The sequence below is a fragment of the Chelonia mydas genome, chromosome 4 (assembly GCF_015237465.2).
Source record: "Chelonia mydas isolate rCheMyd1 chromosome 4, rCheMyd1.pri.v2, whole genome shotgun sequence".
In the NCBI taxonomy this organism is placed as follows: Eukaryota; Metazoa; Chordata; order Testudines; family Cheloniidae; genus Chelonia; species Chelonia mydas.
In genome coordinates this window covers 59,515,935-59,537,478 of record NC_057852.1, presented here as the reverse complement: position 1 = coordinate 59,537,478, position 21,544 = coordinate 59,515,935, and the positions used below count along the sequence as shown (strand labels likewise).

At 36.7% G+C, this 21,544-nt stretch overlaps 1 protein-coding gene across 10 annotated transcripts in view; it reads left to right on the top strand.

The window, feature by feature from the left end:
- FBXW7 (F-box and WD repeat domain containing 7) overlaps positions 1-21,544 on the top strand; it is a 281,649-nt gene that overhangs the window by 172,374 nt on the left and 87,731 nt on the right. The window contains exon 1 of one of the 10 annotated variants that reach the window (XM_043545828.1): positions 3,001-3,303. The exons of the other annotated variants lie outside the window; for them this stretch is intronic. Coding sequence (XP_043401763.1) covers positions 3,157-3,303 — 147 coding nt within the window. The 5' untranslated portion in view covers positions 3,001-3,156. Of the gene's footprint in view, positions 1-3,000; positions 3,304-21,544 lie in introns of those variants that run through there. 10 annotated transcript variants of the gene reach the window in all.

The following is a 21,544-nucleotide window of genomic DNA, read 5'->3' as shown; positions in this document are numbered from 1 at the left end:
CAGAAATTCTCACTGCACTGTTTTTAATGTAATCTTCCTGGTCAGTTAGGCTGAAAGAGTAAGCCCATTTAATATTACTTACTCAGTCAAAGGAAGTAAATTGTTCCTATAGAGCCCTATTAGTGATCCACTTTCTATTTCTTCAGTTTGAAGGTAGTTCAAAGTTCTATCACTTATTCTGCATCTCTGTTTCAAAGTAGATTCTCTTCAGTGCTGTGTCCAGGAACTATGTGGTTTTAGAGGGTCTGACCAATAACAGGATAGCATTTGATGACAACCTAAGCCCAAAACTTTCAAACAGAAATCCCTGAAGTTAGGCACCAATGTTTATGTACACAAATAGAAGTGACCTGATTTTCAAAAAAGTTCCTTTTTTATTTTAATGAAAGTCAATGGGAGCAGCTTTTGAAGATCAAGCTACTTTCATTTATTTGCCAGCTTTCTTTAGCACTAAAACTCAAATTTTCAACTTATCCCACATATGCACATATATAGTGGCTGGTATAAATAACACATTCCTATCAGTGTTAAGAGACCTACCTTTTCCATTTTCCTCTGCTTCTTTCACCCACTTACTGCTTAAATTAGATTGTAAGATTTTCAGGCCAACGACATTCTTTTCGTTTGTGTTTGTGTAGCACTGTGGGGCCCATATACTAATTGGGTCCTCTGTGTTAGTGTCCATAATATGAGAAATAAATAACATTATCTGCAGTCCAGTAGTATGTAATAAGCCTGTGAGAGTGGAAGAGAAGTGGATATGTAGAAATGGAATCGGGACAACTTGCATCAGTTCAGCTCGTCAGTATTATCCCTGAGAGAAATAAACATTCAAAACCACAACAAAACAAAACAAAAACCCCACACAGGTCAGGGCTTGTCTAAACTTGAAAATTAATTTGGGTTAAGGTAGGGTCTGAACTTAAAGTGGAGTAGCTATTCTGAGTATCTCCATATGTGGACACTTTTTTCTGGAACAAGTTATTTATCTTAATCCACTCTGAAAGTGATGATGCCAGCCTCCATTGCCCACTTCTAAAGTTTTCAAACAAATGCCTTTTTGCTTTTTCCCATGTTGCCGCACAGTCTTGGGTGGCATTCCCTATGAACATCAGCAAAGCTATTTCATTATGCACCTACAAATCCCTCCTCAAAACTCTTTTGCTATGAGACCTGTAAAAAAATTGACAAGGCTGCTGATGTGCAGAGACCTCTGCCTATTGTGCTGACCAGTATTGTCTCATTGTTTCCTTGTACTCCCTGTCTTTCTGTATCCATCTTTTTTCTCTTGTCTTCAGCCTTGTCTATGCTACACAGTTTTGTCGGCAAAAGGCAGCTTTTAAAAAGCTACTTTTGGCAGCAAAACAAAACCACCTCGACAAGAGACATAAAGCTTTTTGCAGCAAAGTTAAAACGACAGAGCGTCAGTGTAGATGCTGCCGTTTGTTATATTGACATAACTGGCCTCCCCCAGTATTCCACAATGCTCGCTGTGACCGCTCTGCTCGCTGTTTTGAACTCTGCTGCTCTGCAGGCATGCATCCCCCCCATGGAAGGATTGGATTCAGAAACGTGCCCCATGGGACATTGCAAACCCTTCCCAAAGCACCCTGCACCCAGTTGCACAGTGGGATAGCTACCCACAGTGCACTGCTCTCTGTGTTGGTGCAAGAGTTGTAAGTGTGGATGTGCTCTGCTGACACAAGGAGCATAGTGTGGACATGCAACAGCAATTTAATTAAAGTGCTTTAATTAAAGCAGAATAACTTTCGTTGACAAAACTCTGTAGTGTAAACAAGGCCTTATACTGAGATTGTAAACTCACTGGGGCTGTGTAGTACAGCATCTAGCACAATAGGGTCTTGGTCTATGACTAGGGTTCCTAGGTGCTATGATAAAATACCACAACTACTAAAGCCTTTTGAAAATTTCGTACGCAGGTAAAACATTATTCCCTTTACATGTGTGCAGTTTTTTTTTAAAGATTGAACTGGAAAATAAAATAAAATAAAATATGAGCGCGCAGTCTAAATTCTCAACCTTATTAGACTCGGCAACATCTAGATTAAGCAGTTTTTCTTACCCCACTGGATACTGCAGTTCATAGTACACAGATTTCACCCTTGAAACCTGGGCCACTCTTCTCTGTTGAAGTCTTAAGTCTTCTCAGTGACATTGTTGCTTGCAGCATAGGTGGGTTCAGGAGGAAGGCCAACCATGGGCCCCCTGTGTTCTGTTTTATACCCTCAGTCACATGCTTGGAGGACACAAGTCCGGGCATGTCTGTTGGGCATTGCTGAGTCCCCAGGCAAAGTTGAGCAATTCCCCTGGTGTGGCCTCATGCAGGTGAGTCACTGAATTGTAACTTCCTTGTTGGACAATGGCTGTTGATGGTTGTTTGACACCATGCCTGTGCGTTGGTTACTTTCCTTGTTATTGTCTCTGGGGAACTATCATTTGGTTGATTCCCCAGTTTACAGCATGTTTTAGTGACAACCATACAACACAATCTCATAAATTCATATGTACTAAAGATATACGTATTTAGATAGAACAGTGACTTTCAGCTGATGATAACAATTTCCCTGATACCTCACATGGCATGCTTTTTATGCAATATCACAATTATATACCGATGAGGAATATGGGGGTTACAAGACGCTCCCCCAAGGTATAGTATGTCACAGTGTGATACTGTGATAACACCTGAAGTGATTTAAGACTGAATTTGCCATTTCCCTCTCAAAGGACAAGTCTTCAATTTTTCTGTAAAGTCCTTGTATAAGTGGGTTTGTCTGTTAAAACTAAAAGCAGATGTGTTTTTTTTTAAATTTTGAATCTTATGCACCCCTTTCAGAAGATGGTGTCTTCTGCATGGGAGGTCCCCCAAGCTGTTTGATTGGCAAGAGCAGTCTGCCTTCACATTAGTAGTTTATAATTCCTGTCTATACTGGGATAGCTTGCACTTCACTAAGCAGCAGAGAAGTCCAGTTACTTGGCAGGAGAAGGTTGAAAGACAAAGTCAGCAGGCTGTGGGGAGCTGGCTCATCTGTTTGTAAACTTTATTTTTAAAAGAAGTCATGCAATTTTGCTTTTACATTTTTTAGCAATGGCCTTACATTGCTAATAGATTTGTGACCAAGCAAGAACTGTAAAATGTCAAAACCAGGAAAAGCTACCATAAACCATGGCTTGGTTCCTATTGATCTTAAAAGTACAAAAGAACCTTTGCCACACCAAACTGTGATGAAGATATTTAGCATCAGCATCATTGCCCAGGGCCTCCCCTTCTGCCGTAGACGGGTAAGTATAGAATTCTTAAAAATCTGAAGTTGCATTGCTTGGCCTGAAATATGCCTTGTTACGGTGATTTCTGTCGATGAAGAAGTATTTCAATGTGTAGTGCATGTTGCCTTGATGTACTTTTCCTAGCACTTACATAATTTGATTTCAGTAATATTTGTGCTTCAGTTTGTAACTGAAAATCTACGTATGTTGTCTTCAAGATATCCTGGAGCCTTGTTTTTTATTACACATTTAATAGAACATGGCAAAGATCCTCTTTTAACAGTTAACTGCATTAGATACATTACAAATAACATACTATATATAAACAAAGTAAAAACAAAGAGGGGGGGCTGAAGTTCTCTTAAAAATAAGTGTCTGGATGTTTTGTTTACAGCTTTATGCTAAAATCAATTGCATACAGTTCTGAACTACTTTGGCATATGTGACTTGTTAGATACTTAAATAGGAAAGTCAAAGATCTTAAACTAGTTTAATATAAATATTTTAAAGGTATCTTAAAGTTTAATCCTAATACTTTTTCAGTTCACAATAACAGATAACATTTTTGCTGTTATAAAAAATAAAAATAGCATGTTACTATGTGGAGGTTGTGATAGAGTTTATATATAGACAGCCCTAGACTGTCAAACTGTTATGCTACAGCCTCAATAACCGTAATAATAAAGTTATTCTAAAACACATTTTATGAAGGAAAAAGGTTTTTTAAAATTTTGATCCCATTAAAAGTAACGTATATTTTCATTTAATTTCCAAAATTAGTGAATGTTTTCAAATTAATCTGAATTTATATTATGCTTAAACTCTTCGGCTTAAATGCTACTGAGTTCACACTTTTTAAAATAAAATGAACAGTTTTTCTTTTTTATTACTCCTTCCAATAAATCTACTTTTCAATAAATTTAGCTCTTCTCATTATGTTTCATTAAAAGTATTCCTGAAGTATTGAATAAGAATTTTTGTTCCATTTATTGAAATCAATTAAAAAAAACCCTTACTTTTGCAAATGTGCAATTTTTATCTTGAATTTCAAAATAAGAGTTCTTTTGTTAGTAAACTTGTACATTTAATTAAGCTCAGTTGTAAAATAGTCTTTTTAGTAAGCAGTAGTGACAGAAACAAAACTGACCAAGAAGATTGCCCAGACCTGTCACATACGGAGAACATACATTGAAAGCTAGCATGTGGTACTGACCTAACCTATGCAAAATAAATAAATAAATAAAGGAAAGAAAGGTATATTCATACCAGTTGTGTATAATGTATTAAAATTATATTTCAGATTTATCATATTTTATTTTACATATGATCTCAATCAGTTTCAGACCTAAGAGTGCATTAATTGAAGGGTGAATAGAAACATTTTATGGTAAATAGGTGGTAAATTGACTTAAACTCATTTTTCTGATAGGAGTTCTTCAAAAATAGTAGACAAATGTAATTAAAAGCTGTTTGATTCATAACATGAGCGTGATAGAACAGAAGTCTGGTTGCCTGTTAATTCTCATTTCTGTGTGCGCACCTCATTAGGCTCATGTTAGCCTGGGCACTGTAAGTAAGAAAAATATGCAGAGAAGTAAAAAAAATGTTTATCTTTGTAGGAGAAAGATGTTAAGTTCTTTTTGTGATAGTCCAAAAAGTGGCTATTTTAACATTTATTTATGCAATTTTTGAAACTGGTACCTCAAAAAGATATTAATATTTTAGAAAAACATTTTCCATAGTGGGAACCACAGTTTGAAGAACCTTAAACATATTACAAATGTGGAAATCAGTATAAATGCGTTTCTGAAAAGACACCCAACATTCCAAAGGCAGTCAACTTAAACAATCAGCTGAGTTGTTCTAACTCCTGTTTAAGCAGGCAGTTCAGTGAAAGTTGCTACAGGTTTCAGACCTTACAGGATTCCAAAAAAATAGACTTACTTCATTTTATTTGACTAATAGGACAAAATTGGAGAACACTGAAACCGTAGAAGTAATTTACTAGCCTAATTGTCAAAGTATATGCTTCTATTTTTAATTTAAGCATCATTTGTTTTAACTAATTTGTTTTATAAAACTACTAACTTTTATTATCGTGGTCAGTAATAATGAGAGGGAGGGACTCTGTCTTTGCTCTCATGCCTAATAACGTACTCAACATCTGCATAGATCTCATTACAACTCTCTGTCTGTGTGTGTGTGTGTATACGCACTATATATGTGTGTATAGCTATGTGTATATTCTTGGTTTTTTAAAGAGCCTTATTTGTCAGAAATGCTGAGCACACAAATGTGCAATGGAGTGCACTGGGGTGGATGCTAGGCTTTTCTAAAATTGGGCTCTAAATTAATGTTATCTTTTTATAACTGTCTTTAAACCTGCCATGTGACATACAGTAGAAAGTTTTATTTGAAGACTTGTCTGATTCTCTTACATTTCAAAACCTATACTACTTTAAAAAAAAAAACAAAATAAACTACTTTCATTTTTAAGAGTTGCAACAGGAAACAGAATTAGCATTTGTGTTATATGGCTTTAATTAATGTGTGCTACAGTTTTACCACTTTATTATTAAAGACACTGATAAACCTTAAGAAATTTTCACGTAAAACTTGTGAAGTTTTGAGATCCGAGGTCTTAACTGATGTGTAGTTGCAATTAAGCTTTTCTTGATTTCGTGACACTTTTTCTTCTGTGATGCTTTTTAAAAATAAAGAAATCAAAATTGTTCCTCTTAATGCTTTTAAACTGATGATAAAACATATTGCAGATTTGTCTGCAAATATTAGTTGCTTCCGAAGTTTTTTCAGAATAAGTGAATTTGAAATGTCAGTACTAATACCTACAGGTTTTTTTATTGCTTGTGTGCTGTTGATTCATTCAAACTCTGACCTGACTTAACTGGTAATCAGCTTTCTCCTTCTTCAAACTCAAGGTTTTACGCCCTGTCCCCTCAATTTTACGTCAAACTAACCAAAAAAATCTAAAAAATGTTTGGTGATCATTGGGAGTACTTCCATTATGAGATCTAACAGTTCATATCTTGTCCATCTCTTGTACTAGTTATATTCAGCTTCTGTCAAGCAGTTTACTGTAAATGGTCATAGGATGCAACAGCTGGATTTAAAACACTTCTACCTGTAATGTCTATTTGAGATGCATTGAGAAATAATACTCTTTTAGCATTCTTTGTGTAGCACTTGAAAATAAACAGTATCAGTATAACAGGATAGTATTAGCAAATAAAGTGGAAAGCTTAGTTTGTATTGCCTATTGTCCCATCCCTGAAGAGATTAATGTGGTATCCTCTAAAATAGTGTGTCGTGGTGGTCCCCGGTTTAATTGAAAACATCTCGTCTATAAACACTTCCTTAATGGTACTTGTTACATAATATGAACTAACAATAAAATCCTTGCACTCATTCTTTCACTTATTCTATATATTATGTATCACTTAATTATTCAGTAGGATTTAACTATGGCTAATTATTAAAATTTACTTTAAAATAGTTGTGCATAATATGTATGTTCAAAAAGCAAGTGCTATGTTTCATCTGCCGGTTGGTTCTGTTCCTCTTCTGGTTTATTTTTATGGGGGAAAATATTGCACGTTAAGTTTCAGTACTGTTGCTCTTAAAGGTTGCTGTGTTATTTCATTTGGATGTTTTACTTTTTAAAAGGTATGCTACTGAAATTAGTAACTGATAAAATCCTGATGATACAATACTTTACTTTATATTGGCAGCATGCAAATCACCGGGTCCACTTAATTTAGGGCAAGATTGTGTCTGGTTCTTGTGGATGAAAAGGAGGTGACGCAAAGAGCAGCCTCCTTGTCCCTCTTATGTGCAGCCTGTGTAAGATCCAGCTACAGTTGCAGCCTCTTGCTTTAGAGGACAGCCTGGCCTGCTCGCTCCCTCCATCCCCAGAGGTGAAATCCACTCCAGAGGGTATGGGGAGAGGGTGAGGCCTCCAGCCATTCACATCAATTCTCAGAGTGAGACCAGTGCAGCAGGGAAGTAGGCTGTACCTCCTGAGGAAGTTGGGTACACTGCCTCCTGCATGTCAGAAGAAATTCTCTCTCTCTCTCCCTTCCCCCTGAGGCAGAATTGTTCTCCAAGCCCTCCGGCGTGATACAGCTCCACACCTTCCCTTCTCCAGGCTATTTGCAATTTGCAAAATCTTGCCGTAGATTATAAACTCATATCAGGGATGTGTCTTTGTTTCAATTTTAAAAAGTGGCCTTTTGTGACAACGTATAAATAATACAGTTTATTCACATAGTAGTAAATGTAACTTTGGTTACACACACAACCCATTCAAATTTCTGTGTATTAATTGAAAAAAAATGTATACATTACCTATTCGGCATTCACTGGTCTGTACATTACATATGGGTTAGGCCTGCTCATTCCACCATGATAAAACAGTTTACAGTCAGCTGCTCTGAGTTCAGATTCTCTCTGAGCTGCTATCGCACCAAAGTTTGACCCCAGTTTACTGTTCCTCTACCTAAGAGAACAGATTTGTGATGACTGCTCTTCACTACAGAACTTTATAGAGTGTGAGAACTTCCTTCTATAAAGTACTGGGAACTTGACATGAACTGGACTTGCAGTAATTTGAATCTGATGACCTTATTTTTAGAGCATGCTGAGGATCCTGTATGCTGAATCTGCATCCCTTTTGGCTTTCACCTAGTTCTTATGTGTCAGTGTGGCCTAGTTCAGGCTGCCATTTTACCAGTGTTTCCCAGGCTTCACTCATCTGTAGAGCCATGTAATCCATACTACCAGTCTGTCTGTGCCAGTGGATCTTCAGGATTGCTTTCAGCTTCTTGAAAGTGTGTGTGTGTATCAGTGCAGCCACCCTTTCTACTGGCTTTCTCAGCAATGCAATAGAGCAGTCTAGCCCTCACCAGCAGTCTAGCCTTACTGTACCAGCAGCCTATTCAAGTTGCTGATCTTCAGAAGATAAGCCTGAATTTCTCTGCATTAAAGTCATCCACTTGGATGTACCAGAGCAGTTAAGCATGGAAGACAAAAACCTTCTCTCTCCTGTCGACCTGCGTACTCATGTATGCCTTTCCCCTATTCCATCTAAACACCAAAATTGTTTTGAAAATAAGTCTCAGTAAAGCATCTACAATTCTGACCACATTAATGGATTCATAGACCATAGTTACATAGGTTCATAAAGGATGGCAATCACCAAACCCTGAAATCTTCTCCATAATTCCCACAACCACCCTGACTTTCACAGGTATGTGTTTTGTTTGTGTGCTTGTTTTTTTTCCCCTCAAGCCTGAATGTCTGAGCCTTTAACATCACAGATATTCCTTGCAAGTTATGGCAGAAAACTTCCATAACTCGAGCATGCAACCGGAGTAAGGGGGCGGTTCACCTGTTACATAGATCTCATCCTAAATTTTCTCCAAATATCTATCAGAAAGCTAATCCAATTTCTTATTAATACTATTGCCCGAATTATTTATTCAAGTTTTCTGATATGAATCTCCTTACATTTGATGTTTTCCTGAGAGAGATCTCAAAACTTCCAGGGAAATGTTGACATTTCAGCTTGGTTTTGTGGGCCCTCACCAAACTGCCTTTAGGACTTCACATTTGTTTTGTCATCTCTTTTATAGTAATTAAGTCTGATATTAGAATAAGCATATTTTGGTTCTTTAACAGACCATTTCCATTTTTACTTTTTCCTTGAAAAAAATATTGCTTATCCCAGGTCCTGACTAAGGGAGTGTTGCTACTGAGTTCAGTGGGCTTTGGATCAGGCCCTAGGTACAGTCAAAAAAAAACAGTGCATGACTACAAACAATTTTTTATTCCTTTTTTTTGTCCTATGTCCCAAATATTTAGAGAGAGTTGCATATTTTGTATGTGAAATGGGCTTTGAAATCTCTTTCCGTTAGACGAGAGTGTAGAGAAAGTCAGATACCTTGTTCTTTCTTCCGATGGGATTTAAAAAAAAAAAAGTATGTGAAAGTCTCAGTACACAGTCTACTAGGAGATCAAATGAAAACGTAGGTGTGCAAAGCAACCAGTAAAAACCCTCCTAAGTGCACCAAAGTATACTCTCAACAAAAGGCTTCTCAGAGTCGTGTGCTGAGAAGCACAGAACTTTGTACAGTGTGATTCGCAGCGCAGCCACAAGTTCTGCATAAGTCCAGCAGAGAGAGGCTGAACTTAAAGGGAGGAACTACCTCTATGGTGGAAAAATGAGCAAGTATATTCCATGAGTAATGTCCTGACCAGTGGCTGGCCTCCCTTAGAATATAAAATTACATGTTAAGGAAGCTAGGTTTTTTTGTTTTTTTTTTTTAACATCATATGTGTATGAATAAGTAAAAATGTTCTGGTCAGCATTTGCATTTTAAATACAGTGCAATCTAAGAAAAGTTAACTGAAGAAGAAATTAATCATTTTTCTTGCTACATATGTAAGGATGTGATACACAGTGAAATATATTAGAATCAAGGGTTAGTATGAAAGACTGATTTGTAAGCTCTGTGCACCACGGTCACTTCTTTCTCTGTTTATCTGCTTCACTCCTTTTTCTTTCCCCAATCCCCATACTCTTTTCCTCCTTCACTGCTAGCTCCTTCTCTTCCATTCTCACATGAAGTGACAGAACAGTGATTGGCCAGAAGTGTCTTCCCCTCCCCCCAAAGAAAAGCTTCAGATTTCTTACTTTCCTCCACATGGGACAGTGGAGGTCTCTAATGGGGTACCCCTCTTTTCTCCTCCTATTTTCCTCCTATAACTCTGCCCTCCATTTTCTCCACACACAAACTGTGGCTGCTATCAGCATACATTCAGAGCATGTAAGTAGAGAAAAGAGGGCTATAGAGAAGGTTGAAATGGCAGTAGAAGGAAAAAACAGGACGTTCATGGTTCATTGTTACCATATTGAAGCAATTAATTTTTTAAAAAATCCATCAGGGCACCTCTTGTGTTGCACACAAATGCTTTGCATCTTCTGCATATGTTGTCCAAATACTTTTGACTAGAATGAAAGTTGAAGCAAAGAACTTTCTTTAAAATGACCTTAACTAAAATGTTTCTAAAAATATAGGAAATTAAGGTTACCTGTGGAACCTTAAGGTGGCTGCTAGGTGCATATGCATTATGATAGTCATTAATTACATGATCTCACAGTATTTTTGCCATACAACTCTTGCACAGTGCATAGAATGGATGATGCTCACTTAATGAGCAGCTATTCAATATTTTGTTTTCTCATCATTGTTCAATGGGTGTCTTCCCCTGCATCTTGGCTCCTCATCAGATCTGTCTCCTCTTTCCCCCATTGGTCCTGATCTCTTTGCGCAGCTTGTCCCACTCTCCCTTTCCCCTCCCTCCACTGTTGCCTTCCATGGCTCCCAGTCTCGTTACCCAACCAGTACCAGTCTTCCCCACCACAGCTTACAGTTCTAGTCTCTTCTGCCCGCAGGCTTCCTTTGTATTTATGTGCTTTGTGTTTTCATTATAGTATTACATGATTAACTGTGGTAATCTTGGCTGGAACCATTGTTAAACAGGACACAAAAAGCTTTCTGACTTGTGTCTAGACAGTAATTGCTGTTCAGCTATTTGAAAAGTTGTATAAGTAACACATTTTAGTTGGGGACATTTTTCTGCTGTTGTATCTTAGGTTGAAAAGAGTCTACATTTAAATCTCTTGTATTCCTTAAAATATTTGCTGACCAGCCAATTGGAATGAAAGGCTGTTATGTATAGGGACTGAGAGGCTTGCAGGACACAGTCATGCGTTAAGTTTGATCATATTTCAAAAAACAACTTCTCATCTTACTGCATCATAAATGGATGTAGTTTTTATAATTTAAAAAACTATGCATTTTAATAAATTTCCATGATAAACCAGGTGGTAAGTTTCATGATGATAGACGGTTGCACACAGTATATTAAAGTAGTGATAGCCTAATCCATTAAAATATACTATTTTGCTGCATAAGTATGTATTGGATATATATGTTCGAAGAAACTGTTGATATTGAGCGAGAAAATGCTACAGTAAATCCCAACCTTTTAAATATGATGCTACTAGTGTAATATTTAATAAAGACAGAAAGCAGAGCATAATAAGAATTTTTGTGCAGTAGAGAGGACATAGAACCTGCCTGAACAGTCAACATACTGAAACACTGGAATGTGTAATTTTGAATATATGTGTACTTTGTTAGTAGATCATCTGGGTACTTTTCCATAGATGAATTTTTGATCCTACTAATTTCATCCTTTCTATCAAAGGATCTCATTGTGATTTACAAACACGTAATGAATTAAGCCTGGTGAGGTAGGGAAGTACCCTCATTGTACAGAGGAGTAATAGAGGCACAGACCTTTGTGACTTGCAAAAGTTCTCATGCAGCAAAACCATGGCAAATTTGGAAGGAGAACCCAAATCCTTTTAGGGATTGTCTAAACAAGGAGCTATTGCTGAATATTGATTCCTGATTAACTATTCCTAATTAACTTCATGAGGGGACACTCTTCTTCCGAAATAAGAGTGTCATTTTCTGAAATAGCGTAATCCATTTTTTATTTTATCCAAAAGCAACTACGTGAATTAAACTAATTTGGGGTCCAACTCTCTTATTCCAGAACATATATTCAGATATGGAGTTAATTAGGAAGAATTAATCTGCTTTAAATTCACACGCTACCTTATTCTGGATTAATGTTCATGTTTAGACAAGCTCTTCTCTATTTTATACTTAAATTGATAAACTATGCTACTTTTCCTCCTGGTTTGCCTCTTGTTATTTCATATGTTTTATTAAGCCTATGTATGCTATGTTGCCTTGTGTGTGTTCCATAGATATTAGGTATCATTTTGTTCACAACTGAAAGAATTAATGAAAACAAACTGTAGATGCAAGACAGAAGTATATAAAACACTTAGGTATATTTTAGAAATCTAAACAATTTCTAAACTATAAACAGTTTTGTTGGCATCAATTTATGTAATTTAAGATTGAGTAACTTCTTATGGGGGAGTGATTGTTTTGTTTTTTTAAGGGAGGTTGGTCACAAATTCTTGATTTCTGTACTGTAGTTAATCTGTATTTCTTGCAGTATATAATAAAAGTTAATTTTGCTCACTTAAAGCGTGCTGCTTTACCTGGTATTTTATCATTTGATATGTTTTCCTTTGCAGTTTAAATATTCTTGTAGGCTTGTGGATTTTTACTTTACTTGTGGATCTTATTTTTATATGGCCATTTCAAGTCTATTGTTTGGATTACAATAATACCTAGAGTCAACCAACCAAGTTTAGGGCCCCATTGTGCTCAGCACTGTACAAACACACAGATAGTTTATGCCCTGAAGAGCTTTCTACCTAATCAGAGGAAGGGCGGGTGGGGAAATAGGGGCACAGACAGGTGAAATGGCTTGCCTGGTCTCACGCAGCAGGACCCTGGTTGACCTGGGACTAGAAACTAGGTTTTCTGAATCACAGTCCAGTGCTTTATACATTACATCTTACTGCCTCTCTGTGCCTTGGCACTCTTCCACTGACATTCTCTCCCTCCAAAAGACAGAAAAAGAACAGTACAACAGATGCTATAGAAGGTATTCTTGGTATTTTTGTTATTAGCCCCACATTTTTTACACACTAACTGATTCAGTATTTTGGCACACTTACTGATGTGCTTGAAAACAATTTAGTAATTTATGTTGCTTAAATTGAATCTGCATATATAGTGTTCAGAGAGTACAAATGATAGCCTTTTCCAAAGCATGTTGCTATTTATACACCCTACCATAAAATTACTTCTCTTGATAGCCGCAGCAGCTGACAGGAATGCTTGCAATTTTGACATGTTTGGTATAGCACCACAACATTCCGTCTTACATTTCTACCATAACTTCTTGTCAATTTCAGGTTAAACTTACTTTTTTTCCCTTTATAGTAGCAAAATATCTTTCCCCCTACAGAGTGTAGGAGAGATCCAGTTTCTGTAGCGGATGGTGTTCCTTGGGCTATGCTCTTCTAGCTAGCAAGCATAAGTCCTTCAATTGCCTAGCATGTATCCTGTGATCAAGCATGTGTGCGCTGCTTTTAAAAAGAATAAAGCTTCATCCAGAAATATGTCTCTTCTCTCTTATCTTTGCACACCCAGAGCTATTCTGTTCTGTACTGGCAGCTTTAAACTTAGACTACATGCAGGACTGGCAACCTTTCCCTCTAACAAACTTTCATAATGTAAGGGTAGGATTTAGCCTATTTAGGACTTCTAGAAAGTTTGTTTTTTGTTTCTTTTTCTACACTATTTAAATCATGAAATATACTGAAAGAACTGATTTTGTTACTTTATTTTCTCTACAATAAAATACAACTGCTATAGCAGATGCTAATTGGCTTTCGCTGTTCAATACCGTAATATTTACCAGATTTTGCTCTTGACCGTATTTTTATACATTCATCTGGTCTGAGCTTGTGCAGGGCGTTCAGTGCTGGTATCTCTCTTCTTGATCTACATGTAATCAGAACCAGATAGTTGTTCAGCTTCTATTTTCTTGGGAGTGAAAGATTTGTTCCAAACTGTGTTAATGTTCTCTTTGTTTTATGTATTTAGACCTGTAAATTTGCCACTAACATAATTGCAATTCCCAGCTCATAATGATGCCAGAAATTAAGTCCTGGTTATCAAATGCAAAGACGACATATGGCAGAATGATAGTGGTGTTGAATAATAACATAAAATGGCTCACAGTATAAACTCTCATAATCTAAATTTAGTTTTAAACTCCTGTTATAGTTTGAAATACCCTGATAATCAGAGGTCACTATCCACTATAAAAAATGACTTTGGCATTGATTGCAAATACTTGCATCTATATCAGGGCACTGAAATTCATGCCAGGGACTTAAATATTACAGAACATGATCTTTGCAATATTTGTTCTTGTTGTATCCTTGTTATTAACATTGTAATCCATTGTCTGTCCTTCTAAAACTAGCAAGTTATTTTAGTCAGTGTTCAAGTCATATTTAATGTTGTCTGGCTTAAAACTGCAAAATGTGATTAGATGGAACACAGACTTACTGTCCTTGTTTTATTTTTTCTTTAAGCACAAAAATCAGATTGGACTAGGGGAAGGTAAAATTTAAAAACAAAATTTTAGTTTAATCATACTGCTTTGTTTTAAGAAAGATTTACATACAGAATGAGAGCAAATGAAAGAGAAATATAGGTACATATTTGAAAAGTACATCACTCCTTATTTCCTTTTTACAATTCTAATGTAATTAAAAGTGGAGAAAACACCTGTTCTTTTATTGTAATCTTATTGAAATTATTTTTGTTAAATAGAAGATAAAAATGGCAAGCCCCTCTGATTCTCTACTTTGATTTCCTTCTCATATAAAAGGTAGCCACCAAGGGGGAAAGCCTTGTTAAATTTCTTAGTCACTGTGGCAGTCTTGTTCCAGAAGGAGAGAAGCCAGCTTGGACCACCTCAGGCCAGCTTTGAGTTGGTGATTTGTGTGTTGTGATTAGATCTGCTTCCATCAGTCAAGATATCTAGCCAACCAGGTTGGTTACTGGCTACCCTAAAATCTTGTTTATGATTGACTCTGAGGCTATGTCTACACTACCATGGTAAGTTGACCTACGCTACAAAACTCCAGCTATGTGAATAACTTAGCTGGAGTTGATGTACCTTAGGTCGAGTTACTGCGGGGTCGACGGCAAAAACTCTCCCGTCAACTTACCTTACTCTTCTCATCAGGGGTAGAATACAGGGGTTGACTGGAGAGCGATCTGTTGTCAATTTGGCAGGTCTTCACTAGAGCCACTAAATCGACCATCGGTGGATCAATCTCAGAGCATCGATCATGGCTGTAGGGTAGACATAGTCTTACTTGGGCCTTTGTGTTCACATAGACTACTCTCCTGTTACCTGCATCTGGCTTCATTCTTTGTCCTAAACCCACTGTTCCATTTTTTCTTTTCTTTTGTTTTTAATTTGTTGCCTTCCGAGCTAAGGTTGTATCCACCTTTCTTCATTTTGGTGTCTTACATAAACAAACACTGGTGGCTCATTGCTTAGTGCTGTGTGTATCTTGAGGTTTCTGGAATAAATTTTTGAATGGGTCAAGAAGAAATAGTTTTTCTATTCTAAAATGATGCCCCATTTGAATTTTAGCATACAGGTGAATGTTTTGCCTGTCTTGGGGATCCACACTGCACATTTTTGTATTTGCAGGCTTCATCTTAGCTTTTTCTGTTTAGGTAGAACTTGATAAAGTGCTTCTGTGGGTCCTGCTTTCCGATGACATACCTTTTCAGCTGTCCACAGGCTGCGAGGAAAGGCCGGGGAGTTTAAAACTATTAGTATGTGCATGGAAATACTTCATTGTGCAACATATGGAGGGTGGGGAGGCACATCTGTATTAAAACCCAGCATAGAATGATGGCCCATGTCACAGCACGATTCTTCAGTGCTAAAGTCAGATCAGTGATGGTAGCACAATAGGTCATGTGGGACTTTTTTGCATCATTGGCTGTGGTCCAGAAATACCTGTAATTTCTATATTAGTAAGGTTAAAAAAATGCTAGCAGTCAAAGTTTAGCAAGGGTTATCTACTGGTTTTAGGTTTGGTCTCTTGGTAACTTGGGTTATTTAAAGAGGAAGAAGAAAAAATCATCACCAATTTTATCTTAAGTCTTTCAGTGTCTTTTTACTTGTGGCTTAATGTTGAGAAGTATGTGTATTTTTAAATCTATAACTATTTTTTTTGTTTTAATTTAATACTACAGATTAAACAAAATGAAATTAGTTTCCAAAGTAATGACATGCATAGTACTGATTGACACTCCAATAGAAATGAAATATTTTTTTTGCATTTTGTACGAGTTGGAATACTGAGGTTATGACCATACTGGGACCCCTGATTATGAGCACCTCCTCACTTGTGTTTAGGTCTGGAATGATAAAGCTACCAGGAAAACAACAGAAATTAATCTACTTTTCAGGCATGAAAGTAATCTTTCTTTCTAAAATTACATTTTTGGAAAGTAATTAGGTATTCTAATTACTGTTGATCAATGGCAAAATGTGCTTTTTCACCTGAAGAAGGTCTAGAGACTTTCAAAATTGATCAGAGCAAAGAATGGTTGAATTTTTTTTTGTTTTTGTTATCGCCAAACATTTTTGAACTATTTCTGCAGTTGTGATTTTTTTCATGTCTTTTCCATGTTTTATCATGACTATATTCTAGGTTTTTAATATTAATATATTATCAGAGGAGCAATAGCAACTTTATATTTAGGTTGCCTAATACTTTCAGTATGAAATGTTTCCCGTCTTTTTCAAGAGATCTAACACCTCCATAGTTTGTATCAGTACTTTGAAATTTGGCTTTTGTGTAAGGGGGAAGATGCTGTTTGCTGTTCTTGATTTGGGCAAGTTATAAGCTGTTGAAAATCATAATTTCCCAAATTTGTTTTGCTCCGTTGTCTGTGCTAGAGGCTGACCTGCAAAATACATCAATTTCTATGAACCCAGCACATGCATTGCCCTGACATCTCACTTCAGCATGCCATGCAAATTTGAAATTCAGGGAGAGGAGGAGGTGGACCAGACAACATGTCTGCAGCTGTCACTGAACCTTCCTCTGCCCCCAATCCAAATATCTTTGGCCTATGGGAATGTGCAGTGGGCTGGGGACCAGGAGGCCGTGACTTACATCCTACTGGGAGGCTGCAGAAGCTGGTAATAGAACCCAGCTTCTAATACGGTAGACCAACCTTCTGTCACTTAGCCATGCTGTTATCCAGAACAAATGTGATAGGTACTCAGCTATTCTGCCTGTAAAGCAGGGCTACTTTTGTATATGACTTATTGTTTCAGTGTGTAAAGCATTCTCCTCTAGAACTCATTCACCAAAAAAGTGCCAGCTATTGTACGTAATCATGGAGCATTTTAGGAAAATTGTGTGCTGAAGGTCCAGATTTCATACCATGATGATGAGGATGTATGCACATAATAGAAATGAGGTTTTTTTAAATACTAGGATATCACAGGCATACAAAAACTGTGTTAAAAGAATGTTATTAAGGCAATAAAGTCAATTACTCAAAAGTATACAAGAATTAAGGTTGCTTGTGCAGTCTTAATTGTGCCCCCTTGTGCATAATCATTATGATATAGTCTCTACATGATAACATATTATGAGGGTTTTTTTTTCCACATCTGGAATGCGTGGAGCTCAGGGAATGAGGCAACTGTTGAGGTTTTTTTTTCTTCCATCCTCATCATCCATGAATGACTATATCTACTGAACTCATATAAAACTCCCAGCACCGAATAAGGAATTATTGATTTCCTTATTGGCTTTTCTGTGGAGCTCATCATTGTTGTATCTATGCCTAACAAACTTTAATTTCTTTGCAATACCCCTGTGAGAGGAGGAAGATTTTTACAGAGTGGGAGCTGATACACAGGATTATTAAGTCCAAACTTGCAAGAGTCTCCACTAATTTTTGTTGCTTCAGTAACTTAGGGAGCGATTTAGGACATCATCTTGGGCCTCGTTTGTGTGTAGGTTTTTTTTTTTTTTAAAGACATTTAACTATTATTTTAGCTGCAAATCCTTCTAGGAAAATTGTTTCCTTTGGTTTTATTTATATCTGTTGCTGTCCATTTTGTAAAGTAGCTTGAACTGCTAGTATCAAAATCATATCTGATACACCTGATGTTTCTAAAGCCATGATTGCTAACTATTTACTCTAATTCTGGTAGCACTAGTACTTGAACTTACTAAAATATATTCTTTAAATTTTTGCTGTATGTTTTATAAACTTGGGCAAAATAGTATTGGTCAGCCATTCCAATTGAGATCTGAAATGAGTTGGTTACAATTGCTGCCATTCTCAGTAATATCCTTTGTACTTTGATAGATAATTTATGTCCCTTGAGGTTATTCAGGCATAATTATCCAAGCATAATCTGAACTGCAGACCTAATACAATTATTCCTTGAAGAGATGTTCCCATTTATTTTGCCCTCCAGCTCACATTAACTTAGCCTCTCTTTGCATATGAATATTGAGATAAAAAATTATGAAACATCACTTAATAATTGGGTGTGTGGGAAACCCACCAGTTCTCTGGGTTTCTTGATTTAAGAACTCACTACTTAAACTTGTACAATATTAACTGAGTAAATAAGGCTTTAAACTGATCTGCCTTGCAATCTTGATTATGGAGCCAGGACTATAGCTACGTAATCTGTACTCACGCTCGTGTAATATATATATGTGTGTGTGTGTGTGTGTGTGTGTTTATGTATCTGTACATATGTATATTTTTTCAATTTTTTATATTTGCTTTTAATGAAGGGAAAACACAACTGTAACATAACCTCAAAAGGCAGAGTTCTTGAAAATTAAAGTGAGAAAACTATTGGCATATATAAAGCTATTTCCCAGTCCAGTTTTCTCCCTTTCAGTACTCTGTCTTTTTGCGGTTAAATTCTAATTGTATTTTGCCTTCAGAATCAAAGTAAAAAAAAAACTTAAAGCAAAAATGATGGAAATTGAAACAATGCCAGGTTTATAACTGTCATTATGAAGAACTCATGTTTATCTTGCTGAGAAAATGTGTAAATGGAAACATTAAGACTTTTATAAGCTATTCTATAATATGAAGTGTTGAATTGTTATACAGTATTTTCTATTTTCATTTTTTTAAAACTTACTGCTAAAGCTAACAAAATCAGAGCACTCATTAAAGTCATCATTTTCATAATATGGAATTGACAGCCTCTGTATCTCTTTTGCCTTAGGAATGCACTGTCCGACGGCTTTATTCTTTAAATTAGCTCAGCATTATACACTGAGAACACCAGATAAGTGAGAGTTAAATAGAGAGGGCATACAAATATACACTGCCTTTGAACAACAAAAATATGTCAAATATTGGGTGTGGCAGTCCAAAGTATGTAATGACGAAGATCACGAAGCTGCTGTCCTATTAAAAACTTAGTATGTATGACAACCGCTGTGTTTCAAAAAGAGCTGTAGTGGTTGTGTACAAATATATTAAAATCAAGCTTTCCAAACTTTTAAATTCCATTGACATCACTTAGGAAATACGAGGATTCTGTATTTTCTTAGTAGATAAAGTAGTTAGCATTCAAGAACTTGCAATATTAAAACTAATAGTTGTTTCCTTTTTTGTCCCCTCCCCTCCCCCCCCGTGAAGATGGTATTCAAAAGTGATGTCACAACATATTTGCATGCACTCTCAAACATCTTGTATCTAATACTATATACATTTTTTCTTCAGAATACAGAAAAAGGCCTCGACGTCAAAATATCAATTTCTGCCAGAATACCATTTTTGTTTTGTTTATTTTGACTTACAAAATGTGCTTATAGCTTCCAGCAGGTTATGGAGATAAGCCCTGTTATACTGGTATAACCATGTCCCCACTAGGGGGCTGTACTGCTTAATCTCTGTTTCTAAACAGATCTATTTAAAGAGGTACAAAAATTATCTGTAGATAAGGTCTAAGGCCTTATCTAAACTGTTTCAAGGTTTATTCGTTAAGCGGTTTGTACCAGTTTAAGTAGATGGAGTTTTAAATTGATTTAGATTAACTTTTCTAGTATAGAGAAAGCTTGTACTAAAATTCCTTCTGTGGACTTTTTCTCTTCCTTCTTAAGTCATCTTTACAGTAGCTTTTCAGTCATCAGAGTTTTCCAACCGAAATAGAACCAGAATTTGTAATGTATATGTAAAAGCAGAAGGTAAAAAACGTCTCAAGCCTTTATACATCATAAATTACCACCCTCTTCCTCCTTTCCAGGTCAACTTTTATAGAGTTTTTGTCCTGGGTAGAGGAAGGAGGACAGAGAACATGGAAAAGATATGCTTTTTAGGATGCATATCTGCTAACTTATCTCATCTGGAAACTGTCCAACAATAACTTGTCCAGTGCTGGTCGTCCATCCTTCCCTAAACTGTCCCATTTGTTGGAAGGCTTGCCATCAGCCTTCCACACGTGGTCCCAGTCTTATATGAGGGTTAAGGAAAAAGGGGTTGTCCAGTAGCCCCAACTCCGTTCCCTGGCTTTTTTGAGGGATACCTTTCTTTAAGTCCATATCCAATTCAAATGTATAGGTGAAACGCCTCCCTCCCTACCCGCAGTGGAACAAGTATCTGCACTGGACAGCTTCTACCTGCTAAGTTGTGACAATTTGAATCTTAACTGCTGACCTATTCAACTAGATTCTTGAGCTGCTGTGGGGAAGGCGAAGAAAACCATCTTACCCTGGTCAATCTGGAAGTGAGCGAAAAATTCCTTCTCAGTCCCCCCAAAAAAATATCCACAGGCACAGCAGACACCAAAACCCAGTCCTGTTCTAATCTCAGGGTTGGATCCCCTGTCTGGGGTACATAATACACTCCAGCCAGGGAGAAAAGGCTTATATGACCCCATCTCAGGTATGCGGGAGCCAAAGGGCTCCCAGTTCCCCTCTAACCACCTGATCAGTTTGGATGATGCCTATTCTATTCCATCTCCGAACCCAAACCATGAGGAACCTGAACTCCTGCAGTGAGACTAGGGGAGACCACGTAAAGGAGCCATAGTTCCCCTGCCTCTGAGACTGCAATGGGTACATTCGCTTTTCCTAATTGTTGCATCAGCATAGTTTTTCTTGTAGTATATGTGATCTTAGATTTAACAAGAATGTAATTTTATTTCTATTATCATCACTGTTATAATTTAAATAGAAACCCTTATTTTTGATCAAGGACCATGGGTAACCGACTTGGCAGATACTAGCATAATAAATCAATCAGCTGAAATTACTTGTATCCATTTGGTTGTCTCAATACAATTTTTGTTTTTTACTTAGAACAGCAAAACCTATAGTTGCATAGATGATTATATTGTTTTGGAAACTCAGTATATTATATTTCCTCAATAGGAGATTTTTTTACTTCTGAAAATGTTTGTTAAAAATCCTCATAGAATTGACTGCATCAGGACTTCATACTTTGTGTGGAGAAATGCTTTTTCAGCTTTTTAATCTTAGTAGAATTTGTAAGGAAACTACACGTTTACATTTTTATGGCCATGGGTAGATTTTAGGAAACTCTGTATTTGAATTTAGCAGCAGGAGATTGGTGCTAAATTCTAAGCTGAGAAATAGGCAGAGTAGGAAAATATGTTTTGAAATACTGACACTTAA